The 27801-nt window shown below is 43.3% G+C and overlaps 1 protein-coding gene across 4 annotated transcripts; it reads left to right on the forward strand.

Moving 5' to 3' along the window:
- The first annotated feature begins 218 nt into the window (after nucleotides 1-218).
- On the forward strand, nucleotides 219-26304 carry EZH1 (enhancer of zeste 1 polycomb repressive complex 2 subunit). 4 transcript variants are annotated; one of them, XM_036339714.1, is made up of 21 exons: nucleotides 219-271; nucleotides 8362-8451; nucleotides 9044-9171; nucleotides 9291-9419; nucleotides 10321-10440; nucleotides 11787-11907; nucleotides 13086-13262; nucleotides 15313-15415; nucleotides 15893-16056; nucleotides 16440-16531; nucleotides 17920-18100; nucleotides 18701-18897; nucleotides 20535-20626; nucleotides 21576-21616; nucleotides 22097-22222; nucleotides 23183-23361; nucleotides 23846-23941; nucleotides 24359-24440; nucleotides 24904-24984; nucleotides 25226-25310; nucleotides 25589-26304. In XM_036339714.1, exons 3-21 carry the CDS (start codon nucleotides 9055-9057, stop codon nucleotides 25647-25649), a joined length of 2244 nt encoding a protein of 747 aa, XP_036195607.1. In that variant the 5' UTR covers nucleotides 219-271; nucleotides 8362-8451; nucleotides 9044-9054; the 3' UTR covers nucleotides 25650-26304. The 4 variants fall into 4 exon arrangements, with proteins under 4 accessions (XP_036195607.1, XP_036195610.1, XP_036195608.1 ...); XM_036339715.1 differs by lacking the exon at nucleotides 219-271 and adding an exon at nucleotides 2749-2773; XM_036339717.1 differs by lacking the exons at nucleotides 25226-25310; nucleotides 25589-26304 and adding an exon at nucleotides 25065-25201.
- Nucleotides 26305-27801: the final 1497 nt, after the last annotated feature.

Here is a 27801-nt window from a genome sequence, read left to right on the forward strand (position 1 = left end):
CTAGTGTCACCTCGAGATTTCCCAAAAAACCTGTCCCCTGATAGTGTCACTTTGTAAACCATCGGGCTGGGGTTGTGCCACCTCGACGCCAGAGTACAGGTGTTGGGGCCAAATAAAGACGCGTTCAGAAGGAAGCCCAGGTAGCTGACCTGCAGGGAGGGCGGCGCAGTGCGCAGGCGCCGGAGGAGGCGCGGGGCGGGGCCGCGGCGCGGGGGCGGGGCCGCGGCGCGCAGGCGTCCTAGCGGAGGGCGCCTGCGGCTCGGGATGGAGGGTGAGTGAGTAAACAAGCCCGGGCCGGGCGGTGGGGCCGGGCCTCCGCACCTCGCCACCCGGGACCTAAGAGAGGAAAAGGCGAAGGGGTCAGGGAATTGAGAGGAAGCGGAGGGCACCATGCCTGTCTGCCGGGGTAGCGGGGCGGCCACTCCCGACTCCGAGGGCTGACGGAAAGGGGGTGACGGGCCAGTGAGCCCCCGGCGAGGACCACGTCTGGGGCTGGGAGGGCGGTGTGTCCGGGAGGAGGAGCGGCGGGGGCGGGCCCGGGGACGGGAATCCCGTTGGAGGGCGGGGTGGGTCCGGTGGGCGGGGGCCCCAGTATAGGGAGGGCGCGAGTGGGCGGTGGCACCTGCGGGGACCCCGAGACCTGGGGCTGCGCACGAGGAGGGCCAGGCAGCGGGCCGCAGCGCGGGAGGTGTTGCGGGAGGGGTGGCGTGAAAAACCGGACCGGGGCTGGGGTGAGGTGGGCGAGGTCCTAGGTGTAAAATACAAGGGGGCGCTCACTCTCGGGGTGGAGCCGGTGCCGAAGCCTCCTTCGGTTTGGGGGCTGGGCGCCTCTCGCCTCCCCAGCCCCAGCCGCGAGTGAGAGGCAGCTTCTCTCCAAATTTGGTTTCCCGCCTGTCCCTGCCCACCCCCCGGAATTCTCCCGGGGATCACACGGCAGGAGGGAAAGTTCCTTGAAGCGAAAAAGCAAGGTGTTTGTTGTATTTGGGACATGCCTGTTAGGAAATGTGGGACAAACTTATTTTGGTAGAAAAGTGACAACTGAGACATTGTGTCGGGGCCGGGGAGAGGGGAGGGATGGGGAAGGATGTCGGCGACGCCGGGGGGCTGCTGAGAACGGGCTCTTAGAGGTGAAATGTAAGATTGTGAAGGGAGTAGCTTAGGCGCGGAGCCTAGCGCGAGAGGAGTAAGAGCAGGGGCCGAGGTGGAGGGGCTACTGCGTGCGTAGGAGGGCCGCATGGAAAGTGTGGTCTGTTCCTCCACGTCTTTGAAAAGAAAAATCCCCCCGCACCCGGTGCTTGTAAGTTTAGGAAACCAGCATTGAATGAAGTTTCCAGCCGGAGAAGGTGCTGTTAGACGTTCTGTAAGAGCTTGGCTGTTTTCAGTCTTGGAATCCCCGGGGCTGGGATGTTGTGTCATTGAAACAGAGGTTACTTACTTGCATAGAAGCAAGTGTGTGTTCGGAGATAAGTACATTTTTGTAAACACAATTACAGTAAAGGAAAGGACTATCTATAAAGTTGTAATGATAATACTATTACCAAGGTTTATATTGCGTGTGTGCATCACAGTGTTAACTCTCCCAGGGCAGGGATGTTTGTCTGATTTATTCACGGATGAACCCTAAGCACCCCAAAATAGTTCCAGGAACACAGTAGGTGCTCAGTACATATGTGTGGAATACATAAATAGTGGGCAGACCTCTGGGGCTGGCAGTTGGAGATGTGGATCCTAATTCTGCTGCTAACTGGCAGAGTATTTGTAGGCCGGTCAAGGACCTTATGCTAAAACACAGCTTTAAAACCTGCTGAGGTTGAAATTGCTTCTTCATTATGGTATTATTTGACTTCTCTTTGAAACAGCACTAGAATAAGGAGGCTAGGATTAAAAAAAGAAATTTTGCTCTCAAGACCACTTTCGTGAGAAGGGAAAGGGGGAGAAAATGTAGTTGGACTTGTGTCTCTTATCTTACTTGCCTTTGAATTAACATGCCTTTTAAATCGTATTTAATATACTAATTTTTTCTATTTAACTTTTGATATCTGAAATCTGGCTTCCTTTTCCTGTGGGTAACAGTTTTTGTTCCTGTTCATGCTTTATATGAAACGTGTAACAATTTATTTAATTAAGTAGTACATGTTTTTCCTGTCTTGGACTGTTTTAAAAATTTCTACTTTGTTAACTAGCAACTGCCAAAAAAATGTTTGAGGCATCAACACTAAAAACACATCACCAGCCCTGGCTGGTGTACTGAGTGGTTACAGAGTCCGGGTTCTATTCCCGGTCAATCAATGTGTCTCTCACACACCCCTCCCTCCCTCCTTCTCCCCCTCCCCACTCCCTCCATTCCTCTCCCCCTCCCCCTTCCCTCCCCCCCTCTTACCTTCCTCCCTCCTTTCCTCCCACACTCTAAAGAGCAATGGAAAAAATATCCTCTGGTGAAGATTAACAAAGCAAAACCATAAAAACACACATTACATTTCTACATAGGGTAGTTTAAAGAAAAAAAAAGGCATGTGGAGAAAGGTGAAGAGAATTATACTAGTTAGATTAGGATTGAGGGGGAGGGTTTAAAAAAGAAAAACTTCTCTTAGGGAATACCTTCATTCTAGAAAGTCCCAGTTTTGTTTTGTTTTTTTTCTTTTTAAATTTTTTCAGATTGTGTTTTTGGCTCTTTTATACTTTTGCAATCCATCAAACTGTCAGTCGGGACTTCAGTGCTCCAAACCCAAAAGTCAAGAATTACTTAATGGATAATTGGAGTTAAGTGCTTCTGGTGTGTTGTGTTTTCTGACATACTTACCCTAATACTTTGTTTCAAAATGGAATAACTAAAACTGTTTTGTTTTATTGAATGATAATGAGCAGTATTAAGTATTAATCACTACGTATTAAACTTTGTGCTAGTATAGTACAGAATCAGCCAAGATGGAGCTGATTCTGTTAGGAGATTGCTTTAACTATTATAAATCACTAGAGGCCTAGAGCACGAAATTTATGCATGGGTAGGGTCCCTAGGCCTGGCCAGCGATCAGGGCCAATCAGAGCCAATCAGGGCCTCCCAGCTGCCAGCCGGGGCCTCCCTTCCCTGGCTGCTGGCTGCTGGCTGCGGGGCCTTCCTTCGTTCTGCGCCACCCCCTGGTGGTCAGCACACATCATAGCGAGTGCTCGGTCTCCCGGTTGAACTCCTGTGGGGACAATTTGCATATTAGGCTTATATATATATATATATAGATTGTTGTATATCTGTTGGTCTCATAAAAATTAATCCTGCTTTGATTTTTATCTCCATTGTCTCCAGTGCAAATGACCTTATTTTCTTAATAAAGCAATACTAAAAAATATTAGTGGTATAATTTTATTTTAAATAAGAATTCAGGAAAAAAATTCACAGCTTCCTGTTAGTAAGGTTTTTTTTTCTATGTGTAGGGTGCCCAGAACCTCAAACTAATAACAAATATAAATATCTTAGAGAAGTGGGAGAGTATAAACTAAAGATGTATTTAATAGATCTTACTTGAAGGATTGATCATTTTATACCTAGCCACAGAGTTGATTTTAACAGGAATGTTGATGGAAATTGGTCATCACCAGAATAACTCATTATGCTTTACTAGAGCTGTTGGCAGAGGTAGTTTCACCCCTATTGTTTATGTTTCAACTCCACTGAACTGAAAAGGAAAGAATGAGATGGAAAATTTAAACATCTACAGTGCAATTCACCCAGGCTTAAAAAAAAATTATTTGTTCTAAAAGAGAAAGTAGTAAAGACGTTGAATTTGCCCCTAAGATAAGCTTTTTTAAATGGAGACCTTTATGTGGATGAAAGAATTTTCATAGTTTGGAACTTTTATATTCTGATTTCAGTCTCTCTGAGTTTAAGGATATCGTTCTTTAAATGTTTTATCTCCAAATATTTCAGTAATGTTTTTCCATTTCCAGCTAGTGACAAACTACATTCTAGGTTTAGCCTTTGAAGCAAATTGAGAACCAATTTTCTGGGGAAAGATTTCCAAGTTTTTATAGCTTTCTTTTCCTGTAGAGATCTGACTTGTAAATAAGGTAGTTAACATTTCCAATTACCAATTTTTAAAAAAACAAACCTTATTTTCTTAAAACAGTTTTAGATTTACAAAAATATTATAAAGATATTACAGGGAGTTCCCATATAACCCACATCCCATTTCCCGTATTATTAACATCTTACAGTAGTATACATGTAACTTTTTTTAATAGTTATTAAACCAATATTGATCATTCTACTATTATTCATTCTGAAGTCACTCAAGAGTTTGGGTTTTTTAAAGAGTTCTTTTATTTTTATTTTTTATTTTTTTTAAAATATATTTTATTGGTTTTTTACCGAGAGGAAGGGAGAGGGATAGAGAGTTAGAAACATCGATGAGAGAGAAACATCAACCAGCTGCCTCCTGCACACCCCCTACTCGGGATGTGCCCGCAACCAAGGTACATGCCCTTGACCGGAATCAAACCTGGGACCTTTCAGTCCGCAGGCCGACACTCTATCCACTGAGCCAAACCAGCCAGGGCTAAAGAGTTTTTTTAAAAGGTGAAATTGCCTACTATTTTTAATAGTAAGTCTCATACTGGATTAATAGGTCATCAAGAAAGACTTATTTTTTCTTTAATCAACATTATTGAGGTAAAAATTTATGTACAATAAATTAATCATTTATGTATATAGCACAGCAAGGTTTCATAAAAGTACATAGTCAAATCACCATCATCACAACCAAGTTATAAAACATTTTTATCATCCCCCAAAAAATGCCTTTGTGCTCCTTTCCTTTAAAAAGGAAGTTTTCATTGACTTCAGAGAGAGAGGAAGAGGGGATTATAAACATCAGTGATGAGAGAGAATCGTTGATTGGCTTCCTCCTGCACATCCCCGATTGGGGAGTAAGCCTGCAATCCTGGCATGTGCCCGGACTGGGCATCAAACCGTGACCTCTTGGTTCCTGGGTCACTGCTCAACCACTGAGCCACACCAGCTGGGCTATGCTCCCCCCACCCCCCTTTTTTTTTTTTAAGAGAGAGAGGAAGGGAGTGGGAAAGAGAGAAACATCAATGTGAGAGGTGAGAGAGACACATGGGTTGGTTGCAACCCAACCAGGGGTGACCAAGGCCAGATGAAGCCTGCAACCTAGGTATGTGCCCTTGATGGGAATCAAACCCGGGACCCTTCAGTCCGTGGGCGGATGCTCTATCCATTGAGCCTAACCAGCTAGGGCTATGCTCCTTTCCTTTTAATTGCTTTCCCCAACCCCAGCCCCTGACAACCACTGATCTACTCTGTCACTTTCTAGATTTGCCCTTTCTAGAAATATTCTAGTAGAATGTCATGTAAGTGGAGTCATATAGAATGTCATTTGTTTTGGTGTTCTTTCACTTAGCATAAAGTTGTTGAGATGTGTTGTGCATGTATGGGAACTGTTCATTCCTTTTTTATTACAGAGTATTCAGTTGTATGTATATACTACACTTTGTATCCATTTGCAAATCCATAAATATTTGTCTTGTTTCCACTTTCTGGCTATTCTGAATAAAGATGCTATGAACATTTGTGTCCAGATCTTTGTGGGGACATATATTTTCATTTATCTTGGATAATTAGAAATTGTATGTCAGGTTATATGGTAAGTATATATTTAACTTTATTTTTTTAAAAAACTGGCCAACTGTTTTCCAAAATGGCTGTACCATTTTGCATTTCCACCACCAATGTATGATGAGGATACCAATTTGCTCCACATCCTTACCAATAATTGATATGATCAATCTTTTTTATTTTAGTCATTTTAATGGGTTGTAATAGTACATCCTTGTGGTTTTGATTTGCATTTCTCTAATGACTAATAGCATTGAGCATCTTTTTGTGTGCTGTTTTGCTATTTCTATATCTTTTTTGGTGCAGTATCTACTCAGATTTTTTTCTTTTGTCATTTTTATTGGGTTGCTTATACTGAGTTTTGGCATTATTTATATAAAGACATTTTTAAACTTCTTAACCAAAACTGCATGTTTTGAAGTTTATTTTCAGTGTATAAGTAAGTGAATATAATAAAAAGCTCCTAAGTAGTAGCTTAATAGTTAACTGACATGTAAATGTTGTTTTGCATGTCTAAGAACTAAAGAACAGATGTAGTAGAAATATAAGGTATTTTTTGATGTGCCATTCCCATTGCCCAAGATGTATGAACCTATTTTCCAAATTTGCTCTAGGGAGTGCTTAGTGTTTTGTTTGTTTGCTTTAAAAAACAATCTGGCCGAAGCCGGTTTGGCTCAGTGGATAGAGCGTCGGCCTGCGGACTGAGGGGTCCCGGGTTCAATTCCAGTCAGGGGCATGTGCCTGGGTTGCGGGCACATCCCCAGTAGGAGATGTGCAGGAGGCAGCTGATTGATGTTTCTCTCTCATCGATGTTTCTAACTCTCTATCTCTCTCCCTTTCTCTCTGTAAAAAATCAATTAAATATATTTAAAAAAAAAAAATCTGAAGTGATAGTTGTTGGTTAGTGTCCAGATGCTTTGAGAACCAGTCTTCTGGCTGTGTTACAGGTGTTTATTTTAATCATATCATCTGTTCCAAATAGTATGTCTCATCTTCCTCATACACTCTGTGGGGACTAACTGCCAAATAAACTTTTAGAAACATTGAAGACCCGTGAAAAAGCAAAGCAAAATAAATGTCACTTCACGGTCACATGAAACTCAAATATCATTTTTATTGTAAAAGGAGGAAATGTGGCTTATTTTACATTATGGTTGGTTAAAATAACGGCATTTTCGTGTATATGTGTATACTGTCAACTTTTTTGACAGCGTGTAGGATATTACATGTCAGTTATAACTCCTTTCTTCAATAAAAATACTGATATTCTCTGTGGCCATCTCCTCTAAGAAATTTGTGCACGCGCGTGCACACACACACACACAAGCAACTGTGGATTATATTATTTTCCATTACTTGATCTCCAATTTCAAATGGATACAGCAAACTGCCCTGAGCTCACTATTTCAAAAAGGGAAATGAGTTCCAAAAAGAATGAGAAAGGAATTGCAATTAAAACCCATTTTTTAAGGAGGTTATGATGATTGACCGAATTGTGATCTGTGACATTTGGGTCATTTGCGTCTCAATAAGGATAACCTAACATTTCTCAGGGAGGCAGTTTTGTCTTATATTTGAACCATTTTTTCATTTCCCGGAGTAGACTATTCGTTGTTCGGCAGACAGCATGTGAACAACTACTTAATATTACATGTGAGTGTGATGTATAGTTTTATCAGTCAAAAAGAGGCCCTCTTTTGACCCCATTCCATAGAGGAATGAGAACTATTTAACAGATGTAGGAGGAAGAGAGGTGGGGCAATTTGTAGGAAAGAAATTCAGGTCAGCTTAATTTTTTTATATCCCATCATCTTAGCACTCTTGGATTCAAATTCCTAGATTATGTTGTTTCATTTTCTTCTTCCAGAGAGATAACGATTAACTCTCAGGGAATTCTGTTTTTAGAAGCTTAATCACTTGGTTGCGTTTTAGTAAACACAGTGAATCTGTCTGTGCTATGCTATGCCTTCTTTCCTTTACTTATCCTCTAAATTTCTAATCGCATTATACCAGTCTGTTTGGTTCATCAAATGAAACAAAGCCCATGTGCATGAGATCACATGATCATGATCTGATTGTGGTGTATGTGTGACAGTGGGTTAAATTTTGCTGTTTTCTTGTCTGTGCTGTCTATTCTTATGGGGAAAGGCAGGTAATTTTTAAAATGATCCATTAGGAGAATATCATATTTCATATCATATGATATTAAACTCCAAAAGAAAGCTTTTTTTTCCCCCCAGAAATTTTAAAAAACAAGGCCTGAAACTTTAGTTTCTGTTTCAGATTTTGGCTCTTCATAGCTCCTTGTAATATATTCAGAAACTTAAAGTTTTAGGTGAAATGAATTAAACTAGTTCTCTAGGAAACCTAAATAGTTATTACTATAGAGTAAAAACATATTCCTGTAGATTTTATTGAATTTTCACATGCACACAAAATTTGTTCTTTCTCTAAAATAATTTCTGGGCCTGCAGGCTGAGCCTAGAAATTGGTTCAGAAAAGCAAAATAGCAAACTTGGTAATGGTGAGAATATATTTGTACACATGACTGGAAGAATAGAGTTTAAAGGATCCTCCCTAATGTCACCAAGTATTATTTAGACCCGACTTACATGCAGAAATAATGGTAGCAGCGACCTCAAACTCTTCATAGTTATGGGAGAGCATTCTACTGAATGTATCAGGGTCTAAATATGCTCCACTGACTTAAAAACTTTCTATTCTCTTTTGAAAAGCTGAATATTTGTTTTGCCTTTATGTCTTACCGTTCCTCTGAAGAACAGAAGGCACATTATAAAACTGGACACTTCCCCTTGCATTCTGAGGTAGGTAGCATATAAGTACTTCTTTAAAACTGTGACTCTTTATTCAAACACACACAAAAGTTATTTATAGTGTTATATATTTCTAAATGTCTTGCTGTTGACTTTGAGATGAAATTATGCTGTTGTCCTGTCCACCCTTTATTGCTAAGGTGTGGTAGAGTTAGATAATTTGGCAGGTACAGTTTTATAGTGTGGATGTTTCCACGCACCTCTTTGATATTAACTTAATTCTTGCTGAACATTTCTCTTAATCACTGTAGTGAGTAGGCTTCAAAATTTCCAAGTAATCCAAGTTCCTTGAGGTATGGGAGGAGGCGGCTGCTAAACATATCCCCAGCCTCCCCCCTGCCCTGCAGAACATCTTCCATCTGTGTCCACTCAGTTGGGGGTTAGGGTGGTAATAAGATCAGGAATTGCAGACATGAAATCTTTTAATTGAAACTTCCTGTTGAACTCATAGTTTTGGGTTCTTTAAGTGTATGCTTTTATGAGTAAATGTAATAGGAATGAAAGTATAACTGACCATGGTTGAGTTTGAGGAATGCTTCATTTCCAGGCTGTACATGCTATTTCTCATCTCTCTCTCTCTTAGATTACAGCAAAATGGACATACCAAATGCCCCAACTTCCAAATGTATCACTTACTGGAAAAGAAAGGTTAAATCTGAATACATGAGACTTCGACAACTTAAACGGCTTCAGGCAAATATGGGTGCAAAGGTAAAAAATAATTTCCAAGTGAAAGGTTCTGTTTCTTAACATATTGATCCACTGTGGAGGGGTTGAATTTTTCAACTCTTCTCTTGAAATCCTAACTACTTTTTTCTTGCCTTTGCTAGGCTCTATATGTAGCAAATTTTGCAAAGGTTCAAGAAAAAACCCAAATCCTTAATGAAGAATGGAAGAAGCTTCGTGTTCAACCTGTTCAGTTGATGAAGCCTCTGAGTGGGCATCCTTTTCTCAAAAAGGTACTTCCGGGTATCTAAGCTCAGCCTTCTTCTCTTCCTTGGACTTGTATTTGTGACTAGAAAATAAGTAAAGATAATGGGTACAGTTATTATAGTAAACTTTGGATAACCGGAATGGTAAATCTGTAGCTTAAAGACCTTTTTGCCTATTGTTCTTCTCAGTTAATGAGCATAATCATGAGTTTTTCATAGAAAAAAACAAGACATTTGCTGTCTACTTTCCTGGGTTCTGTGTGCAGGCTTCAAATCAACCATTTTTTTGTGCCTTGTTTGGCACTTTCAGCATTTTGATATTGGAAAAAAGAATGCCTTGGATAATGGACAGGAATATATTGATAAAAGGGATATCCCTTATTGTAAATTTACAAATCATACTAGTTTTCTAAAGAGATAATAATTTTTAAGATATAAAAATCAGGTAGTATATTGAGAGTAATTTTATTTTCCAAAGCAAAATATGACTATACTTTCTTTTGCTTCCCCCTGTACTGTCCCCATCACCTGTGCAACTAAGTTGATGTCCGCTGCCTTAATGTTTAGGTCTTCAGGAAAACTTCATCTTCCTCCTCATCTCTTAGGACTTTCAGAGGCCCTTTTCTCTTGTGTACAGCCCAAGGAGACCCACAGTTTTAGGTTGAAATAAACATCAAGTGTGGGATTTGAAATAAACATGATTGAGTAAGTGCTGGATTCGGTAGAGGATACAAAGGTGAATAAGAGAGAGTTCCTACTTTTTACAGGTTTATAGTGTAGTGGTTCCTTTTAGAAGCTGACTGTTACGAAACCCTCAGCTTATTTGAAAGAATTAGAAGGCTACTGGGATCAGTTCGGAAGGAAACTCCAATTCTCCCTTGAGTTGTGTGCTTGCCTTTCCCTCTCCATATCATTGTTTATATTTCAGTGTACCATTGACAGCATTTTCCCGGGATTTGCAAGCCAACATATGTTAATGCGGTCTCTGAACACAGTTGCATTGGTTCCCATTATGTATTCCTGGTCCCCTCTCCAGCAGAACTTTATGGTATGTATTGAAAACAATATGATAATTGTTTAAACTATGACTTTCTTATGTTAATATGCGGCACTCCTCTTAAGGTAAATATTGTCAGAGTATATATAACAAAGCTTGGACATGCAGGGCAGAATGCTTTTAGAGTAATTTATTTACTCTAAAAAGTATATTGCAAGTTGCTCTAACTTGGTAGGTATTGTGCTCTCTGAAGTATACTTCTGCACTGATGATGGTTCTTTTATTTTTTTGAATGAGTGAGACTGGGCAGGACTCCAGTTTTCCCTTACTACTTTGTCCAGTTTTATAACATGTGCAATTAAATGCAGTCTCAGTCAGACACTTGAGACTCAAGCAGGTTGACAGCTCCCTGCTGATGGCTCAATCCTTTCTGAATCTTCTAAAGTCAAGAGGCTGTGAAAGCAACTGAGATAAATGAGGTGCACAGGGATCCATAGTCCTTTCACCTGGGCCTTTATGCTAACTCCTACTAGGGTTATTTGTGGTACTGATAAGCAGACCTCTCTAAATACTGCCATAGCTTATCATCTGCCTGGTGACAGATAACAATTCAGCAGAATAGAATATGGGTTCACAGAAGGGAATCCTCAGAATTAAACTTCAGAGTAGTTTTACTCTGATATTTGAGGATTTAAGAATGACTGTGTTCTCTGTTGAATCAAAAAAAGAAAAAATTCATTAGTATTGTTTACTACCAGAAAATATTATAGTTCATACACTGCGATTGACTTTAGGTTCCCACTGAGTGCAAGTGACATGAATTATAATCATATTTGTTGTTATGATTATCAGAGTGGTTAGTCTTAGAGTATATAATAGAATATCCAAAAATTCATGATTGCCCAGTTTCTGTTCTAAATATTCTAGTTATATTACAGATTGTATTTTTGGAAGCCTTCCATATCATTTAATCTCTATGTACGAGAAGAATTAGAATTGAAGACTTTTTAAACTGTTGTTTAGGTGATATTCATACCTATTTCACAATAATGTTTACTGAATAAAAAGAGATGATGAATCACTAAAAACAAATGTACTACCAAACTTTAGGTGTTAGTGGAAATATCTTTATTAGTATCATGCAAAACATTTGGTAGTTAGTATCCTCCTGTAGTTAAACTTAACTCCCCCCCCCCCCCCCAAAGTAGCATTGCCCTCTTCGTTTGAGGTTTTGTTGATAAAACAAAATATCCAGGTTTTTAAACTCAGGCCACTGTGACCAAAGTCATTTTCAGGAGATTGAAGTAGCAAAAAAGGCTCAGCAAATATTTCATTAAACAGAAAAGAGGAGGTGTATAATGGATTCATGGAAGAAATCACATCTGGTTTGATTTCAGGTAGAAGATGAGACAGTTTTGTGCAATATTCCCTACATGGGAGATGAGGTGAAAGAAGAAGATGAGACGTTCATTGAAGAGCTGATCAATAACTACGATGGGAAAGTACATGGTGAAGAAGGTAGTGGTGCTGGGCACTTCGGGAGAAAACTGTTAGAATGGTGCCTCTTCTTTGGTCCATCACCTTCCTCTTATCTCCTGCCTTACGGGTGTACACACTGAAGAATATTTCAGTGTAATCACGTGGCTGAGAGTAGAAATTTTATATTTAAAAATTCCCAGTTAAATTTTAAAAGGAGTTTGGACATAAAAGGATCATAAAGTAATCAGTGACAAGAGAGAAAGTTCAGTGTACAAATAAGTTTGATTTTAGAAGTTTTGATCCAGATATCCCCTGTATCTCTCAGAAATTGGTTATAATATCCTAACTTTCCTAAAAGAAAGCCATTTGGATTTAGTTGTAGTTTTAGAAGTAGTTTTAGAAAAGGCTGTGAGTGTATAAGAACTGGGATGATAGGGAGAGACTCCCCAAGGATTTGCAAACCAATAGCCTCACCTGCTCTTTTGACAATTGTGGGTGTTATGATGCTGTTGAAATGCATTTATCCACTACGCCCTCTAGTGTCCAAAAACTTTCTCCTAAGATGTAGTATAACCCCCTATGGTATGATTTTAGAAAGAAAAAATGCTATCTTTTTATTCAAAGAAGTCACTACTGACCAGTTAGCAGAAAGACCAAGTATATTTTTATCATTCTTTTTCTGTCCCATTTTTATTGTTTGCACATTTCTGTGAGATTTTGGACCATAAATAGAGGTTGACCTGTGACTGTGGAAAGGAAGTACTCCAGTAAAAATAAAACTTGTAACTGGATTTTCCACTAGTCAGCTGAACTGTTGCAGTTGTAAGAGCCAATCAAATTATTGTAATCCGCCCTAACCAGTTTGGCTCAGTGGATAGAGCGTCGGCCTGCGGACTGAAGGGTCCCAGGTTCGATTCCCGTCAAGGGCATGTACCTTGGTTGCGGGCACATCCCCAATGGGGGGCATGCAGGAGGCAGCTGATGGATGTTTCTCTCTCGTTGATGTTTCTAGCTCTCTATCCCTCTCCCTTCCTCTCTGTAAAAAAATCAATAAAATATATTTTTTTTTAAAAATTATTGTAATCCCCTGGAGTCCATATAAAAATGTACACATGTTATCTACCTGGGCCTCAGGAGTGAATACAACAAAACCTTCCTAGGAGGTGTAATGGAATATGAAACAACCACTGCTCACCCATTTAATCCTTATGTTTCAGAGATGATTCCTGGATCTGTCCTGATTAGTGATGCTGTTTTCCTGGAGTTGGTAGATGCCCTGAATCAGTACTCAGATGAGGAGGAGGAAGGGCACAATGACACCTCAGATGGAAAGCAAGATGACAGCAAAGAAGATCTGCCAGTAACAAGAAAGAGAAAACGACATGCTATTGAAGGTAAATAGCACTACTTCCTCATATGACTTTTTAAAGTAACAGGAAGAGGCCCTGGCCAAGTAGCTAAGTTGGTTAGAGCGTCATCCTGATATGCGAAGGTTGCAGGTTCAATCTCCGGTCAGAGCACATATAAGAATCAACCAATGAATGCATAAATAACTAGAACAACAAATCAATGGGTTTTTTTCTCTCTCTCTCTCTCTCAAAATTAATTTTAAAAAATTTATATTTTAAAAAAGAATCAACAAATGAATGCATAAATAGTTGGAACAACAAATTGATGTCTCTCCCCTTCCCTCCCCTCTCCCTCTCCTCTCCTTCTCCTCTCATAAGTTAATTTAGCTTGGGTAACCTAGCTGAGAAGAAAGTGGAACTTAGAGAATAATCATTATTCACTTCTAATTAGAAAATGGTATATTTGGAAAACATGGGAGGTTTAAAGAACAAAATAAAATGGCCTTATAATCCGGCCTAGGAATAACCAGCATTAATATTTCCTTCTAGCCCTAGCTGATTTGGCTCAGTGGATAGAGCTTTGGCCTGCAGCCCGGGTTCGATTCTGATGAAGGGCACATGCCCGGGTTGCGGGCTCAATCCCCAGTAGGGGGCGTGCAGGGGGCAGCCGATCAATGATTCTCTCTCATCATTGATGTTTCTTTCTCTCTCTCTCCCTTTCCCTTCCTCTTTGAAATCAATTAAAAAAACTTTTTTTAATTTCCTTCTAGGCCTAAAAAAATGTAAAAAAAAAAAATATATATATATATATAAAGCCCTAGCTGGTTTGGCTCAGTGGATAGAGCATCAGCCTGAAGACTGAAGGGTCCCAGGTTTGAATCCAGTCAAGGGCACATGCCCGGGTTGCAGGCTCAATCTCCAGTCAGGGGCATGCAGGAGGCAGCCGATCAGTGATTCTCTCTCATCATTGATGTTTCTATCTCTCTCTACCTCTCCCTTTCTCTCTGAAATCAATTTTTAAAATATTAAAATATATATATATATATATACACACACACAATGTTGTATGTCAACTATATCTCAATTTTTTTAAAGTACATATTTAAATCAACCTGTTTATATGTGTTATGTGAAATTGGGATCATGCCACATGTATGTATATGCATACATGTAATTTTTATCCCTTTTTAAAAAAATCATATGAACAGTTTTCCATGTTGTTAATATTTAACTAATGTTTAATTATACTCCACATTATTTAATTATACTATATGTCCAGGAACATAGTGTCTCTTTCATTGTAACAGAGTTATGATATCAGTCTTGTTTTTCGGCATATAGGATTCTTCTGTATTCAGGTCTCTGTGAAAACTCTGGTTTTTACCTCCATATTCTGTCGTGGGGAGTGGATTTGGTTGTTAATATGTAGAAGACTGTGATTTCCTTATTTACTGGTAGCTTATTAGAGAAGTCCAGATAACCTTGACTTTCTTATATATTCCTAGACAGCCAATGTATAGGTTAAAAAAGCAGCTCTAGCCCTAGCTGGTTTGGCTCAGTGGATAGAGCATTGGCCTGCAAACCAAAGGGTCCCGGGTTGGATTCTGGTCAAAGGCAAGTACCTTGGTTGCAGGCTCCTCCTGGGCCTGGAGCCTGGTCAGGGCTCATGCAGGAGGCAACCAATTGATGTTTCTCTCTCTTTTCCTCTCTCTTCCACTCTCCCTAAAAATCAATGGAAAAATATCTCCGGGTAAGAATTAACAACAACAGAAAAGCAGCTCTAATCAAAATGCCTTGCCGAAACCAGTTTGGCTCAGTGGACAGAGCGTAGGCCTGCGGACTGAAGGGTCCCGGGTTCAATTCTGGTCAAGGGCATGTACCTGGGTTGCGGGCACATCCCCAGTGGGAGATGTGCAGGAGGCGGCTGATCGATGTTTTTGACTCTCTATCTCTCTCCCTTCCTCTCTGTAAAAAATCAATAAAATATATATTTTTTAAAAAAAACGCCTTGACAAAAGAAAAACGACCAAACAGCTTTGTTTGCATACTCTGGTTGTAGATAGCACTCAGGAGCTTTTTGTCTTTTCTAATTCAGGCAACAAAAAGAGTTCCAAGAAACAGTTTCCAAATGACATGATCTTCAGTGCAATCGCCTCAATGTTCCCTGAGAATGGTGTCCCAGATGACATGAAGGAGAGGTAGGGGAAGCTGCCCCCCTCAGGCCTTGTAGAGTGATCAGGCAAAATTTTTATTCACGCCTGTATTTGGTTAATAAAAAGCCTTGCTTATGGTAAGTGCATAAGGATTTGCCCCCACTTCTCATTATTTCTTCCTTACTTGCTTACCCAAAATACCCATTCCCTTATTAAGGGTCATTGTTTGCTGGCTTCTGAGTAAGTCTGGGCAGAGAACTTTTTATACTTCTGCCATTTTTCTGGAGAGTTACTCCAGCACCATACTTATTAAATATTTCCCTCCCTTTCAGGCATATGCTCAGCCCAGCATAATTACAATGTTGTACTAACTCAGTTATACACAAATCCATCATCAACAAGACTCAAAACTCCCATCCTCTCTTGGCCAGCTGTACCTGGATGATCCTCAGTACTCAATCTGTATTTTCTCAGTTAAGACATTCCCTTGGAAGGAACTCTTATCTCTCTTTTCTTGAATAGGTACCGAGAACTAACAGAGATGTCAGACCCCAATGCACTTCCCCCTCAGTGCACACCCAACATCGATGGCCCCAATGCCAAGTCTGTGCAGCGGGAGCAATCTCTGCACTCCTTCCACACACTTTTTTGCCGGCGCTGCTTTAAATACGACTGCTTCCTTCACCGTGAGTGGGGCTACTCTGAAATGCTCTCCTGTTTTCTATTCCCAGCCACCATTTCCTTCTCATTATTTTAGTTTATCATATAGAATTCCCGGCTTCTGATCTGATGATGGTTTTACAAAGGACCAATCTATTTTCACTTGTTCAGTTATCCTACAACATGCTTTGCATGGTCAGGACAGAATAACCAGCAACATAATTGTTTCTGACTACCTCCTAGTTTTGAAAGGATTCTGTTGATGTCAGAAATGATTGGATTTTGTGCACTTTGATGGTAACTATTTATCTCCAGATTCTCCTGCACTAGCTCCCTAATTCAGTTTTGTTCCTCCCCATCCTGTCAAGTGGATGAATCGTTGGAAACAGGACAGTGTTGTGTTTTCCAGCTTTTCATGCTACCCCTAATGTATATAAACGCAAGAACAAAGAAATCAAGATTGAACCAGAACCATGTGGCACAGACTGCTTCCTTTTGCTGGTACGTTCTTAAGCTGTTCTACTATTGTTAACTTTGTTGAAAATTGAGCAGGAAATGGTCCTTGGGCTTTCTGCCCCTGGCAACACAAACCAAGTGAGACAGTACATAGCACTTGGGGGTCATAAAGTGCAAATAAAACATGACTTCTGCCCGGCCAGTGTGGCTCAGTTGTTGATCATTGACCTGTGAACCAGGAGGTCACAGTTTGATTCCTGGTCGGACATACACCTGGGTTGCGGGCTAGATCCCCAGTAGGGGGTGTGCAGGAGGCAGCCAATCAATGATTCTCTCTCATCATTGATGTTTCTATCTCTCCCTCTCTCTTCCTCTCTAAAATGATTAAAAATAAATAAGTAAAGCCCTAGCCAGTTTGGTTCAGTAGATAGAGCATCGGCCGACAAAGTGAAGGGTCCTGGGTTCAATTAAGTTCAAGGGCATGTTCCTTGGTTGCAGGCTCGATCCCCTGGATGTGTGTGGGAGGCAACCAATTGACATGTCTCTCTCACATTGATGCTTTCCTCTCTCTTCGTGTATTAGGATGATGCTCTAACCAACTGAACTACCTGGCCAGGGCTATGTTAAACATTTTGAGGAAGAATATATTATAAGTGATTCTGTGGGTGTCACATCATAGCATAGGCACATAATATCAGATTCAATTCATTTCAAAACTTTTCTTTTGGAATTTCCTTTAGTGCCTACAGTGTATTATTCTGAATATCCTTATTAATGGTAAATGCTATCATTTACATGTAGTTTTAATTTTTAGAAACAGCTAGAAATCTTTTGGAACCAAGTCTGATAAGAAGATAGATAATCAAGCTGAATGATAGTTATTTGGTCTTTAAAAAAAACCCACATAACTATAAAGTAACAAAACAGTATTCCTCCAAATTTAATATACTAGTTTGGAGGGAAGTTCCAAAATTAAGTAGCAATATTGCATAAATTCAGGGATTACATATTTTATTATTGAAACAGAAGAGTCCTGATCCTTGTACCCACCCTGGAGCAATTAGCTATATACTCTCAAGCAAGTCCCTTCCCCTCTCTCAACCTCATTACCAGTACAGGAGAATGTGTTCTCAAGTTCCCAACAGCTAACATGCAAATGAATTTTAGATATAACTCACTGGAAAGTTGAAAATGCATAGATTATATCTTTTTAAGATTACTTTATAGGTTAGCTCTTTTGTGAAGAGGTATATGTTTCTAAGTTTTTAGAATGTTAAATGGCTGTTAGATGGCCGCATTTGTATGGTACAGAGCAAACAAAAGACAGTATCATTGCACATAAGCACAGATGCTGAAAAGCTGGTTTGTGATGATGGGATAAATATGGTGATTCTGGGCCTACTTCAGTTTCCTATCTAACGTGTCCATTGCAGGAAGGAGCAAAGGAATACGCCATGCTCCACAACCCCCGTTCCAAGTGCTCTGGTCGGCGCCGGCGAAGGCACCACATGGTCAGTGCTTCCTGCTCCAACACTTCAGCCTCTGCTCTGGCTGAGACTAAAGAAGGGGACAGTGACAGGGACACAGGCAATGACTGGGCCTCCAGTTCTTCAGGTACAGTGAACAGGAAATGATCTTGTCTTAACACACAAGGATTCTGGTAAACCCAGGATCACCATTAACACTTAATATCACTAGCTATAATAATAAAAGCATAATATGCTAATTAGACCAGACAGCCAAACGACCTTCTAGGTGTCATTCCGGACATCCTTCCTGACGAAGCCGCTGTGGCGGAGGCCGAGGCAGAGGCAGTTACGGGTGATCAGGCAGGCAGGCAGAGTGGTTAGGGCGATCAGGCAGGCAGGCAGGCAGGGGCAGTTAGGGACAATCAGGCAGGCAGGCAGAGGGGTTAGGAGTGATCAGGCAGGCAGGCAGGTGAGCAGTTAGGAGCCAGCGGTCCCGGATTGTGAGAGGGTGCAGGCTGGGCTAAGGGGTCCCCCCTCCCCCTGCACAAATTTTGTGCACCGGGCCTCTAGTGTTTTATAAAATTGTTAATTCTGTCCACAGGTTTATCTATAAACAGTGGAGACGGGGGGATATTTTTGTTACTAACTAGGCTGCCATTTAAATAAAATACTTTTGAATTTACAGCCAACTATTGATGACAACTGCATTCCACCTTCTTCTGTTTCTCTTATTTCTTCCTCTTAGAGGCTAACTCTCGCTGTCAGACCCCCACAAAACAGAAGGCTAGTCCAGCCCCCCCTCAGCTCTGTGTAGTGGAAGCACCCTCGGAGCCTGTGGAATGGACTGGGGCTGAAGAATCTCTTTTCCGAGTCTTTCATGGCACCTACTTCAACAACTTCTGTTCAATAGCGAGGCTTCTGGGGACTAAGACGTGCAAGCAGGTACTGTCTGAAAGCAGCAGGAACAAGCTCAGGCCCTCCTTTCCTGCACTGCTCTGTCAGCCCTTTGCCATCTTGTAAGTGGCCTGTCTGGAGAGAAGCTGTCTCAGGCTCAGTTCCTTGTGAGTTTGTGCTTCTAGGCCATGAAGTGGGTCTCCAAGCACAGGGCCTCCTGCAAAGGCCAGGCCTAGCAGTGCTTGGGGTCTGCTCTCCCCCTTGCTGAATTCTTATTTCTGTCTTTAGCCATGATCTAACTCTTCTGGATGTTCCAGCACACTTTTAGCTTCTTTTTTTGTTTCCAACATTTTCTTTGAAATGTGTATCCATTTCCTAGACTCCCAGGTCTTTCTGGGGATGTTCTTACCTAGGGTGCTCCTTCTCCTCCACGGCAGTGTTGTTCCCGCCATCAGTCTCCTCATTGCTTTATTCTACAAATGTACCATCACAAGATTTTCTAATTATCACCCCCAAAAGCTAGGCCTGGACCTCGCCCTTCTCACTCATACCATCACGTCACTAGAATCATGGTTTGATAGTAGCCACTCATGCTCTAAAGGCAGGACAAGACTGCAGCGAGAGGACGCTGTAGACACGGGCCATGGAGATAGGTGTTAAAACCAATCCGTCCAACAAGAAAGGAGCACCAGAGCTTGGGCCCTGCTCACATGGCTCCTAACTTCAGAGGAGACTGCCCTCTTCATGCTTCCTTTACCTGGAACAAGCAATAGAGCCATGAACCGACGTGCCCTTTGCTTTCATTGGGGATCTCAAACCTATTTCCCTGAGGCACAGGTTAACATAAAGATCTATCAAATTGGCCCTGATTGGTTTGGCTCAGTGGATAGAGCGTCGACCTGCGGACTGAAGGGTCCCAGGTTCAATTCCAGTCAAAGGCGTGTACCTTGGTTGAGGGCACATCCCCAGTAGGGACTGTGCAGGAGGCAGCTGATTGATGTTTCTCTCTCATCAATGTTTCTAACTCTCTATCCCTCTCCCTTCCTCTCTGTAAAAAATCAATAAAATGTATTTTTAAAAAGAAAATCTATCAAATTGGGCATGAAACAATTTTTGTGCATTTTTTTCCTAAGTAGAGTATCTATACTTTTCACAGACTCTCAAAAGGAATTATAACCAAAAAGGCGGGTGGGGGTGGCAGGGGGCCTAAAACTGAATGCTATAAAGGAAAGAAGCACAATGAAAGGGAACCAGCTTTCCTGAAATGCTGTCCTACTGAAGTGAGTAGCCAAGGCTCTGATGCCTTTATACCAGCAGAGGGAGCTAGTGCTGGTGTCTGTCAGATCTTACTCAGTTACACAAGGTGCAGGAAGTTGCCCTCCCTAAGAAGAGAGAGATACTGTTGGTAAAAATCTGCCCACACTCAGGGTTGGTAGGCAGAACAGTAGATAAAAGCTACTAACCAGGAAAGCTGTAACTGTGCTCAGTATTTCTCCTTTCTCAAGTCAGGATAAATAAGAACTAATTTTAGAGCCGTTGCCACTCTGTCTCCCGTGACTGAAGAAATGCTCAGTCCGCTGCCTGGGAGCCCTCTAGAACCTCCTCAGCCCAGCACTTGGCTGGGTCACTTATCTGACCGCCCGGCTCAATAAGGAGTGACAGGTTCTGTTGGACTTCTCTTCCAGGTCTTTCAGTTTGCAGTCAAAGAATCACTTATCCTGAAGCTGCCAACAGATGAGCTCATGAACCCTTCTCAGAAGAAGAAAAGAAAGCACAGGCAAGGGTTGGACAAAGGACTTTCTGTGTCAGGCTGTTCCCTGTGCTTTGACCTCCCCCTGGACTTCCCATTTGCCTCTCTCTGTAGCCACTGCCCATCCGTTTGGCATGCGTAACTGAGGGCCGGCCTTCTTAGAGCTCCCTGTGGGTCTGTGCCTTGGCCCAGCCTTTCTCCTGATCATGAGCTAACTTTGGTTTTTCCTTTAAGCTCCTGGCCAACAGAATATGAACTGGCCTCATGGCTCCACATTGAGGCCATTTTCCTTGTTGGTGATTAGTTAACCACTGTACTCACTTCTCAACCCTGACCAGGGTTGTTTTGTTTTTGGCACTTGTATTATTTTTCTAAGTTGCATAATAACTTTTTTCTAGCTAGCCTTTGCTGAGAGTTGGACATTTTTTGTTGCGTTTTTTTATTTTTCTTTGCTTTTTGTTGTTGTGTTTTTAAATTGACATTCTGCCTGGCTTGGTTCCCTAATGACTATCACCTATTGAAGAAAGGAACTGACACAAATTCTAGATGTAGAAGGAAGGCCTCGTGGCCGCTCCCTCTCAGTTCCTTCACTCAGAACATGTTCCTCAAAAGCCTTCTCAACTCCCCATCCTGAAACCCCCCACATTTCCACCTCCCCAAAGGCTGGGGAGAGGGAGGGACGATAGATTACAGTAGACATAGAGGGTTGGGTGTTGTTGTGTGCCTATTTCTTGTTTTATGTATGTATGTTTGTTAAGGGGAGGTTGTTTATACTTAAATGTTGAGGCACAGGCCAGCTGGCTTTGGGGTGGACTGTAGCTTCCCTGTACAAGAACAGAAGCCTCCGGGGAAGTGATGTGGGAGGACACTCCCCAATTCTCCAACTGCAGTCCCTCAGAGTAGGTCGCATTGTCCTTTCCCCGGCTCTGCAGACTTCCCCAGGACCGTGACCCAGACCCATCCTGTCTTTTTCCAGGTTGTGGGCTGCACACTGCAGGAAAATTCAGCTGAAGAAAGGTAGGTTCCAGCAGGGCCTTCTTCCACAGTTCAGCTCGAGGCCTCACCCCTGTGGCCGTCCTTCCCCACCTGCAGCTGCACTTGCTGACCCTACACCACTTCCGCGGGTTGCAGCTTTTCTGCAGCAGCTGAGAACAGCTCAGCTTCTCGCTGCAGCTGTGAGGACTCTTAGGAGGTAGAGTTATGGGCCTTGTGGTCTCTGACTTTCATGGTTTGCCATGTGCCAGGACCTAGACTTCATTTAATGTTCAGAATAGCTGCGCTATAGTCCCGGACTATTTCTACACTTTCGCCACAAAACAAATCACGCCGTTGTAGCTTATGAAGAACCATCATCTAGGACTGTCATCATCAGGTGCTAGATGTGGATCGAAGTTATGGTAGAACAAGCCTCTGAATCAGCGCCCTGGACACTTGAGAGGGAAGGCCGCTAGGGAGCATGAGCGCAGCAGTGCCCTGGTCTATTCTCTTCTCTTCCAGATAACTCTTCCACACAAGTGTACAACTACCAACCCTGCGACCACCCAGACCGCCCCTGCGACAGCACCTGCCCCTGCATCATGACTCAGAATTTCTGTGAGAAGTTCTGCCAGTGCAACCCAGACTGTAAGAGCTCTTCGTTTTCTCCTGTAGTCTGCCAACACAGCCGGCCCAACGCATCCCAGGTTTCCCTCCCCTCCTGCGCCTTTTGCTGCTGATGGGCCTTTTGATATTCTCTTTGCTGTGTTTTAACCACTCTAGAAGAGACTTAAGATATGGAAAAGTGATTTTTAAAAAACCCTTACATGTATGATTCTAAAAGCAACAATTATACAGAAGCCCGATGCTTTCCCAACTTGACCTTCCAGGGCAGAAGTAAGAAGCATGGCATCTTCCTGCTAGTGCAGTCACAGCCTCCCTTTCCAGAACGTTTTGTAACCTGTGCAGGTTGCAATTCTGTGTATATCTATTTTAGTTTGCTCTCTGGAATTTTAATATCGGGTTGGTCTGTACGTCAGCAGAAGGTAGGATAGAGGCTCATGTGCTTCTCTTTTAGCCATGCCCTTCACCCGTCAAGGCAGTTTGATGGCAGCCTCCAGAGCTTGCAGAACTTGGTGCCCAGGCAGTTGTGCTAGAAATACCTCCTAACCCATAGCAGTTATCAATCTTAACCACAGCAGGGGGGAGGGCTGTGGGTGGAGGAGGGTGGCATAGAACGGATGTATTGTTCTCAAAGTGGTTTTTGTTTTGATGATCAGAATGTGCCAGTGAAAAACACTGATTTTATTTTCTGGGGGCACTATCCACCTCCCTTCCAAATCCCACCGAGGAGGAGGAGAGCCTTGTTGGGGAACCTAGGAAATATATCTCCATAGTCGAACCTGCTTTTTTGACTCTCAGGCATGAATGTTGGGAGGCACTTCATGTTTTTTTGGAAAATTTTTGAGTATATGATTATTGGGAAGGGAACGTCTCTCCTATTTTGCCAAATATCCTTGAACACATAACATTTACTTTTCTGCTGTCCCTTGAGTCAAACCCAGCACGAGCCTGCTCTCTTCCCAACCTCACCTGTCGTCCCACCAGGTCAGAATCGCTTCCCTGGCTGTCGCTGTAAGACCCAGTGCAATACCAAGCAGTGCCCTTGCTACCTGGCAGTGAGAGAGTGTGACCCCGACCTGTGTCTCACCTGTGGGGCCTCAGAGCACTGGGACTGCAAAGTGGTTTCCTGTAAAAACTGCAGCATCCAGCGAGGACTCAAGAAGGTGAGGGCTTTTCCAGGATCGCCAGCCGGATAGTGGAATGGGAAAGACTGAGTACTCCCCAGCAGCCTGTTTCTACTGGTTCCTTAGAGGGTTTGTATATGAAAGTTCTTGGTAAGCCCTAGACGACACACTTTTACTGAATTAATAAAGTTTTCTGTCCCAGTGATGGGTGAGAAGAGTGACCCCCTGAAGCAGCCAGATGGGAAGGAGCAGAGAGGAGGGACTGGTCACTGATGTGGTCTATTTTTACTTGACACATAGCAGTGAAGGTCCACAGGTCTAGAGGAGGAGGGGTCATGTTTCCTTTCACCACCTCCCTTTTTTGTTTTTTCTCCCAGCAGAACAGAATAGCTTAGACCTTTTTCTGTTTTCAGATCCTCTTAACAGTTGCTAGTTCTTTCCACCCTGCTCTCCCCCCACCGTACACGTGCACACCTAACACATACACACCCTGTAGTCTGAGGTTTGACTCCCTCTTCCCCAGCACCTGCTGCTGGCCCCCTCAGATGTGGCCGGATGGGGCACCTTCATTAAGGAGTCTGTGCAGAAGAACGAGTTCATTTCTGAATACTGTGGTGAGGTGAGTGCTATCGTTTTGGCCCACATTCTTATCTGGGGAAATAGTGATGAGAAACCCTGATTTTCTGTGGTCCAGACTTCTGTGAATCAGTCTCTAAATAACTCAACTGAGTTCTCATGTGGACTCTCGGGGGATCCCACAGAACTGTTTGCAGTTCTGAAACAAACCACTCTTCTTCGACTCTGGCAGTTCAGGCCACATAGGAGGGGCGGGTGGGGGCTCTCTCCAACCTTAACACTGGCCAGCTTGGGTAGGGATTGGAAGGAACTAACCCAAGCTCGGTATGTTAGGATTCTCATCATGGTGCTCAGTAAGCACCTGTATGTGACACCGCCCCCCCACTGCTGTCAAGGGACAGGGTACCATGCCTGAGCAGACGGCTTCATCCCCCTGTTCGTTCCTTGTCTGTCTCTGCAGCTCATCTCTCAGGACGAGGCTGATCGACGAGGGAAGGTCTATGACAAATACATGTCCAGCTTCCTCTTCAACCTCAACAATGGTATGGAGTCTCTCTTTCTCATCCCAAAGTGGTCTTGAGCATGTCTTCCTACCAGATGTCCCTTGTTCTGGTCCAGGTTCAGATCAGCTCTGAATCTTCCAACAGATGCTCAGAGCAAGGTGGTGAGATTGAACTCAGAGACACTGAGCCACAGTTCACTTGCTTTGGGAGAACTTCCATTTCAGGTTGTGTTTGTAATCAGAGCACTGAGCACTTACACCTCAGAAATCTCCCTCCCTGGATGGAAAGAGGAGATCCATAATTCCAGCAAAAGGAGGGGAGGACCAAAGGGAGTACTCCCACGCGAAGCTGCATTCTTATACTGCCTGCTTCCCCAGCTCCTGCTAAAATTCCCTCCAGATCGTCTTGTTTCTGTTACTGTTTCATTGATTTTAAATTCAGGCTCAAGAAGCTGTGGAGTTGCCTGGTGAGTTCATGGTCTTTCTTGGTTTACTTTATACAGATTTTGTAGTGGATGCAACCCGGAAAGGAAACAAAATTCGATTTGCAAACCATTCAGTGAACCCCAACTGTTACGCCAAAGGTGAGTTCTCAGTGACCTGGGAGGTAGGCTTGAGGGGATGTATGCTTCATTTACTATGATCTCTATCCGTTATTAACTAGGAAAAACAAAACAAAACACAGAAGCAACTCTATTGACTACTTTCTAATTCCACTTCATTTGTGTTTTCACTGGGAATTTGGAGAAAAGCAGACCTGAGTCACTACTGATTTTTGACTTGGGGTTGACTGGGGACTTAGCCCTGGGTATGTCCTATTTGCAGTGGTCATGGTGAATGGGGACCATCGGATTGGGATATTTGCCAAGAGGGCAATTCAAGCTGGCGAAGAGCTCTTCTTTGATTACAGGTGAGGCAGCTAGGAATGGTCCTAGAGAGGTGGCCCCAAGGGTGGAAAGGGTGGCTGTTGGAATTGATTTGGGGGCTTAAGATGGGTGATAGGGATGAAGGAGAGGATCTCATGGTGGTCAAGGCTTTGTCTTTGTTCTGATCTCTGGTGCCTTGTCTCAGAAGGGGAGCATTGAAAACTGCTTTTAAAAAGTGGGAGGGGAAGTGAAATGGGAGGGGACTCTTTTTTATCACAAAAGCCTTGATAGTAATCTGGTTCCTCCTCCTGCTCTGGGACAGGTACAGCCAAGCTGATGCCCTCAAGTACGTGGGGATCGAGAGGGAGACTGATGTCCTTTAGCCCTCCTGGGCTCCATGCCAGCGCTTATGGTAGCAGCACTGTCTTTGCTTTCGTGCACACACCACTGCTGCTCAAGTTTCCTGCACTATGTGTTTCTCACACCAAGAAACCCCCACCCACTCCTCTGTAGTGTGGCCTCAGCTGTGTCCAGTGAGACAAAACTGTCTCAGTGAGAGGGGAGGCAGAGGCAGCTAGGGCTTGGGCTCCCAGGAGAGAGAGGTGCAGAAGTCAGTGTTGCATCTCAGGCCTCAGAGGAAGTGAGCACAGGTGAGGGTGGGTGATATATGCATGATTTCTTGTCACCCAGGCGGTGGGCCTCAGGAATCAACTTGGGCAGTTCCCACAAGCATTAGCCGTTAATTATAACTTTCCAAATCAAGGGTCCTTATGTAATTGGGTTGCCAGCATATCTCTCTGTGGTCCTAAGACCTGGAGAAGACAGGCTAAGTGACATTTAGGACCTGGAGCTTCTGAGTGATCTGGGTTAAAGGTGAGTCTGGCAGGCAGCAGAGACTGAATTCAGAGGGGAGGTGGGTCACCTTACTACCTTTTCCTTCCTGGCAGGGCTCAACCTGAGCGTGGGTTCTAAGTATAGATATTCAATGCTGGGAGAAGGGAAGATAAAGGCCCTCCTCCCGGGGACAGTGAGAACCAGCCTGACCATAGCAATTAAACTGTTAAGCTTGAGGCCCAGCAGGCTTTGCGAAACCTCTGAATATTCTGGAGATGGATACGTTTTCCGATGCCCTATTAGCTCCTTCCTAAGTTCTAGCGTAGCAACTCCAGGCAGGCATTCTGCGGCTATTGAAGAAGCGTGGAGGGGTATGCAGGCTGGGTGTGAGCACTCTGGCTCCCTGGATCCGTAGTCGTTTTCAGGCCTTTCATTCCCCTTAGAGGCCAAGCCCATGGAGCCACTGTCATTTATCTCTTCCATGTAGATGGGCACAGGCCTGGACTAGGGGGAGATTGTCGGTGTGATTGACTTTCCTGTCTGTAGCTCCTGCTGTTGGAAAGGGTGAGTTGACAGTATGTTTTTGGAGGTGGGTCAGAGACTCCCAAATTGCACGTGTTTAGGATGGCATCATGTGGGCCCTGCAGGCTGGCAGAGGGTATTTGAAGTGTCGAGAAGACCACCTGTGCCAGTCTGTGTGCCATTTTCTCTGGGATTTATGCAGAGCAAAGCACTTTATTTCTTTTAGAAGATCTGTAGATTGGGGTAGAGTTTAAGCTAAGGTCTTGAGTTCCTTGCCCAAATCCCTTTCCTGAGGTGGGGGAGAAGAGGGGTGGAGGATTCTCCGCCAGTTCTGTCTCGTCGCCTGGTGGAGGTAGGAGGAGCTGTCTTGACACAGAAGAATTTAATAAGAAAGGGCCGGCTCTAAGAGTCTGGCTGTGTGCTGAGCTGGCAGGGAATAAGGAGCATTGTGCTGGGTAAAAAGGACATGGGCAGGTACAGACTGGCCTCGGGAGTATTAGAATAGGGAGCAGGCTTCTCCCTTCCCTCTGGGGAATCAGCCCTCTCTCCCAGTCTGTGCTGACCACTCCCTTCCTTCAACCCCACTGGCTGTCCCATGAAGCAAGGGATAGGATTCCCTCTGCCCAAGCAGCCGCCCAGGGGTTTTTGTGGGACATTTACACACACACACACACACACACACACACTCACCTACTCTCACTCACCACACTTGTGGGCACATGCATGCAGCAGGGCATATGCCCAGCCAGCGCCTGACAGAAGCCTCTTCCCACCTGAGTGGGCCAGCCCCCACCACAATTCTGAAATGCATATTTGCTGTGGTTTGTAATCATTGTGTATTGGGGCACCTTCTAGCTGGACTGTGGGCTCTGAATTACTCAAAAATTATAGGGGAAACCATAGACAGATGAAGAAGGAGGAGTTACGTCTGCCTGAAATGCCAGGGGCTGGCCGTGAGGAACAGGTGGGAAAAAATTACATCGAGCCTTTGAGAGGCTACTGACCCCACCCTTGCCTCAGTGTACAGAATCACTGTGGTCAACCCCTTCCTTCCCCAGTTTCAGACCACTAATACTCCTGCTCCTCCAGCATTCCCATCCTTTTTCCCTGCTGTCCTCAACCTTTAATGACGGGTGTCAACCCCTCCCCCCAGACATGTAAGGATGAATGGAGCAAGGT

The sequence above is a fragment of the Myotis myotis genome, unplaced genomic scaffold (assembly GCF_014108235.1).
Source record: "Myotis myotis isolate mMyoMyo1 unplaced genomic scaffold, mMyoMyo1.p scaffold_m19_p_17, whole genome shotgun sequence".
Taxonomy (NCBI): Eukaryota; Metazoa; Chordata; class Mammalia; order Chiroptera; family Vespertilionidae; genus Myotis; species Myotis myotis.

Excerpts from the sequence above, each read along its gene's own strand:
- EZH1 (XM_036339714.1), top strand. The coding sequence starts at position 9,055 with ATGGACATACCAAATGCCCCAACTTCCAAATGTATCACTTACTGGAAA. Across the intron at positions 15,416-15,892 it reads CCAGATGACATGAAGGAGAG|GTACCGAGAACTAACAGAGA; the intron begins GTAGGGGAAGCT and ends TTTCTTGAATAG. Across the intron at positions 21,617-22,096 it reads GAAAATTCAGCTGAAGAAAG|ATAACTCTTCCACACAAGTG; the intron begins GTAGGTTCCAGC and ends CTTCTCTTCCAG.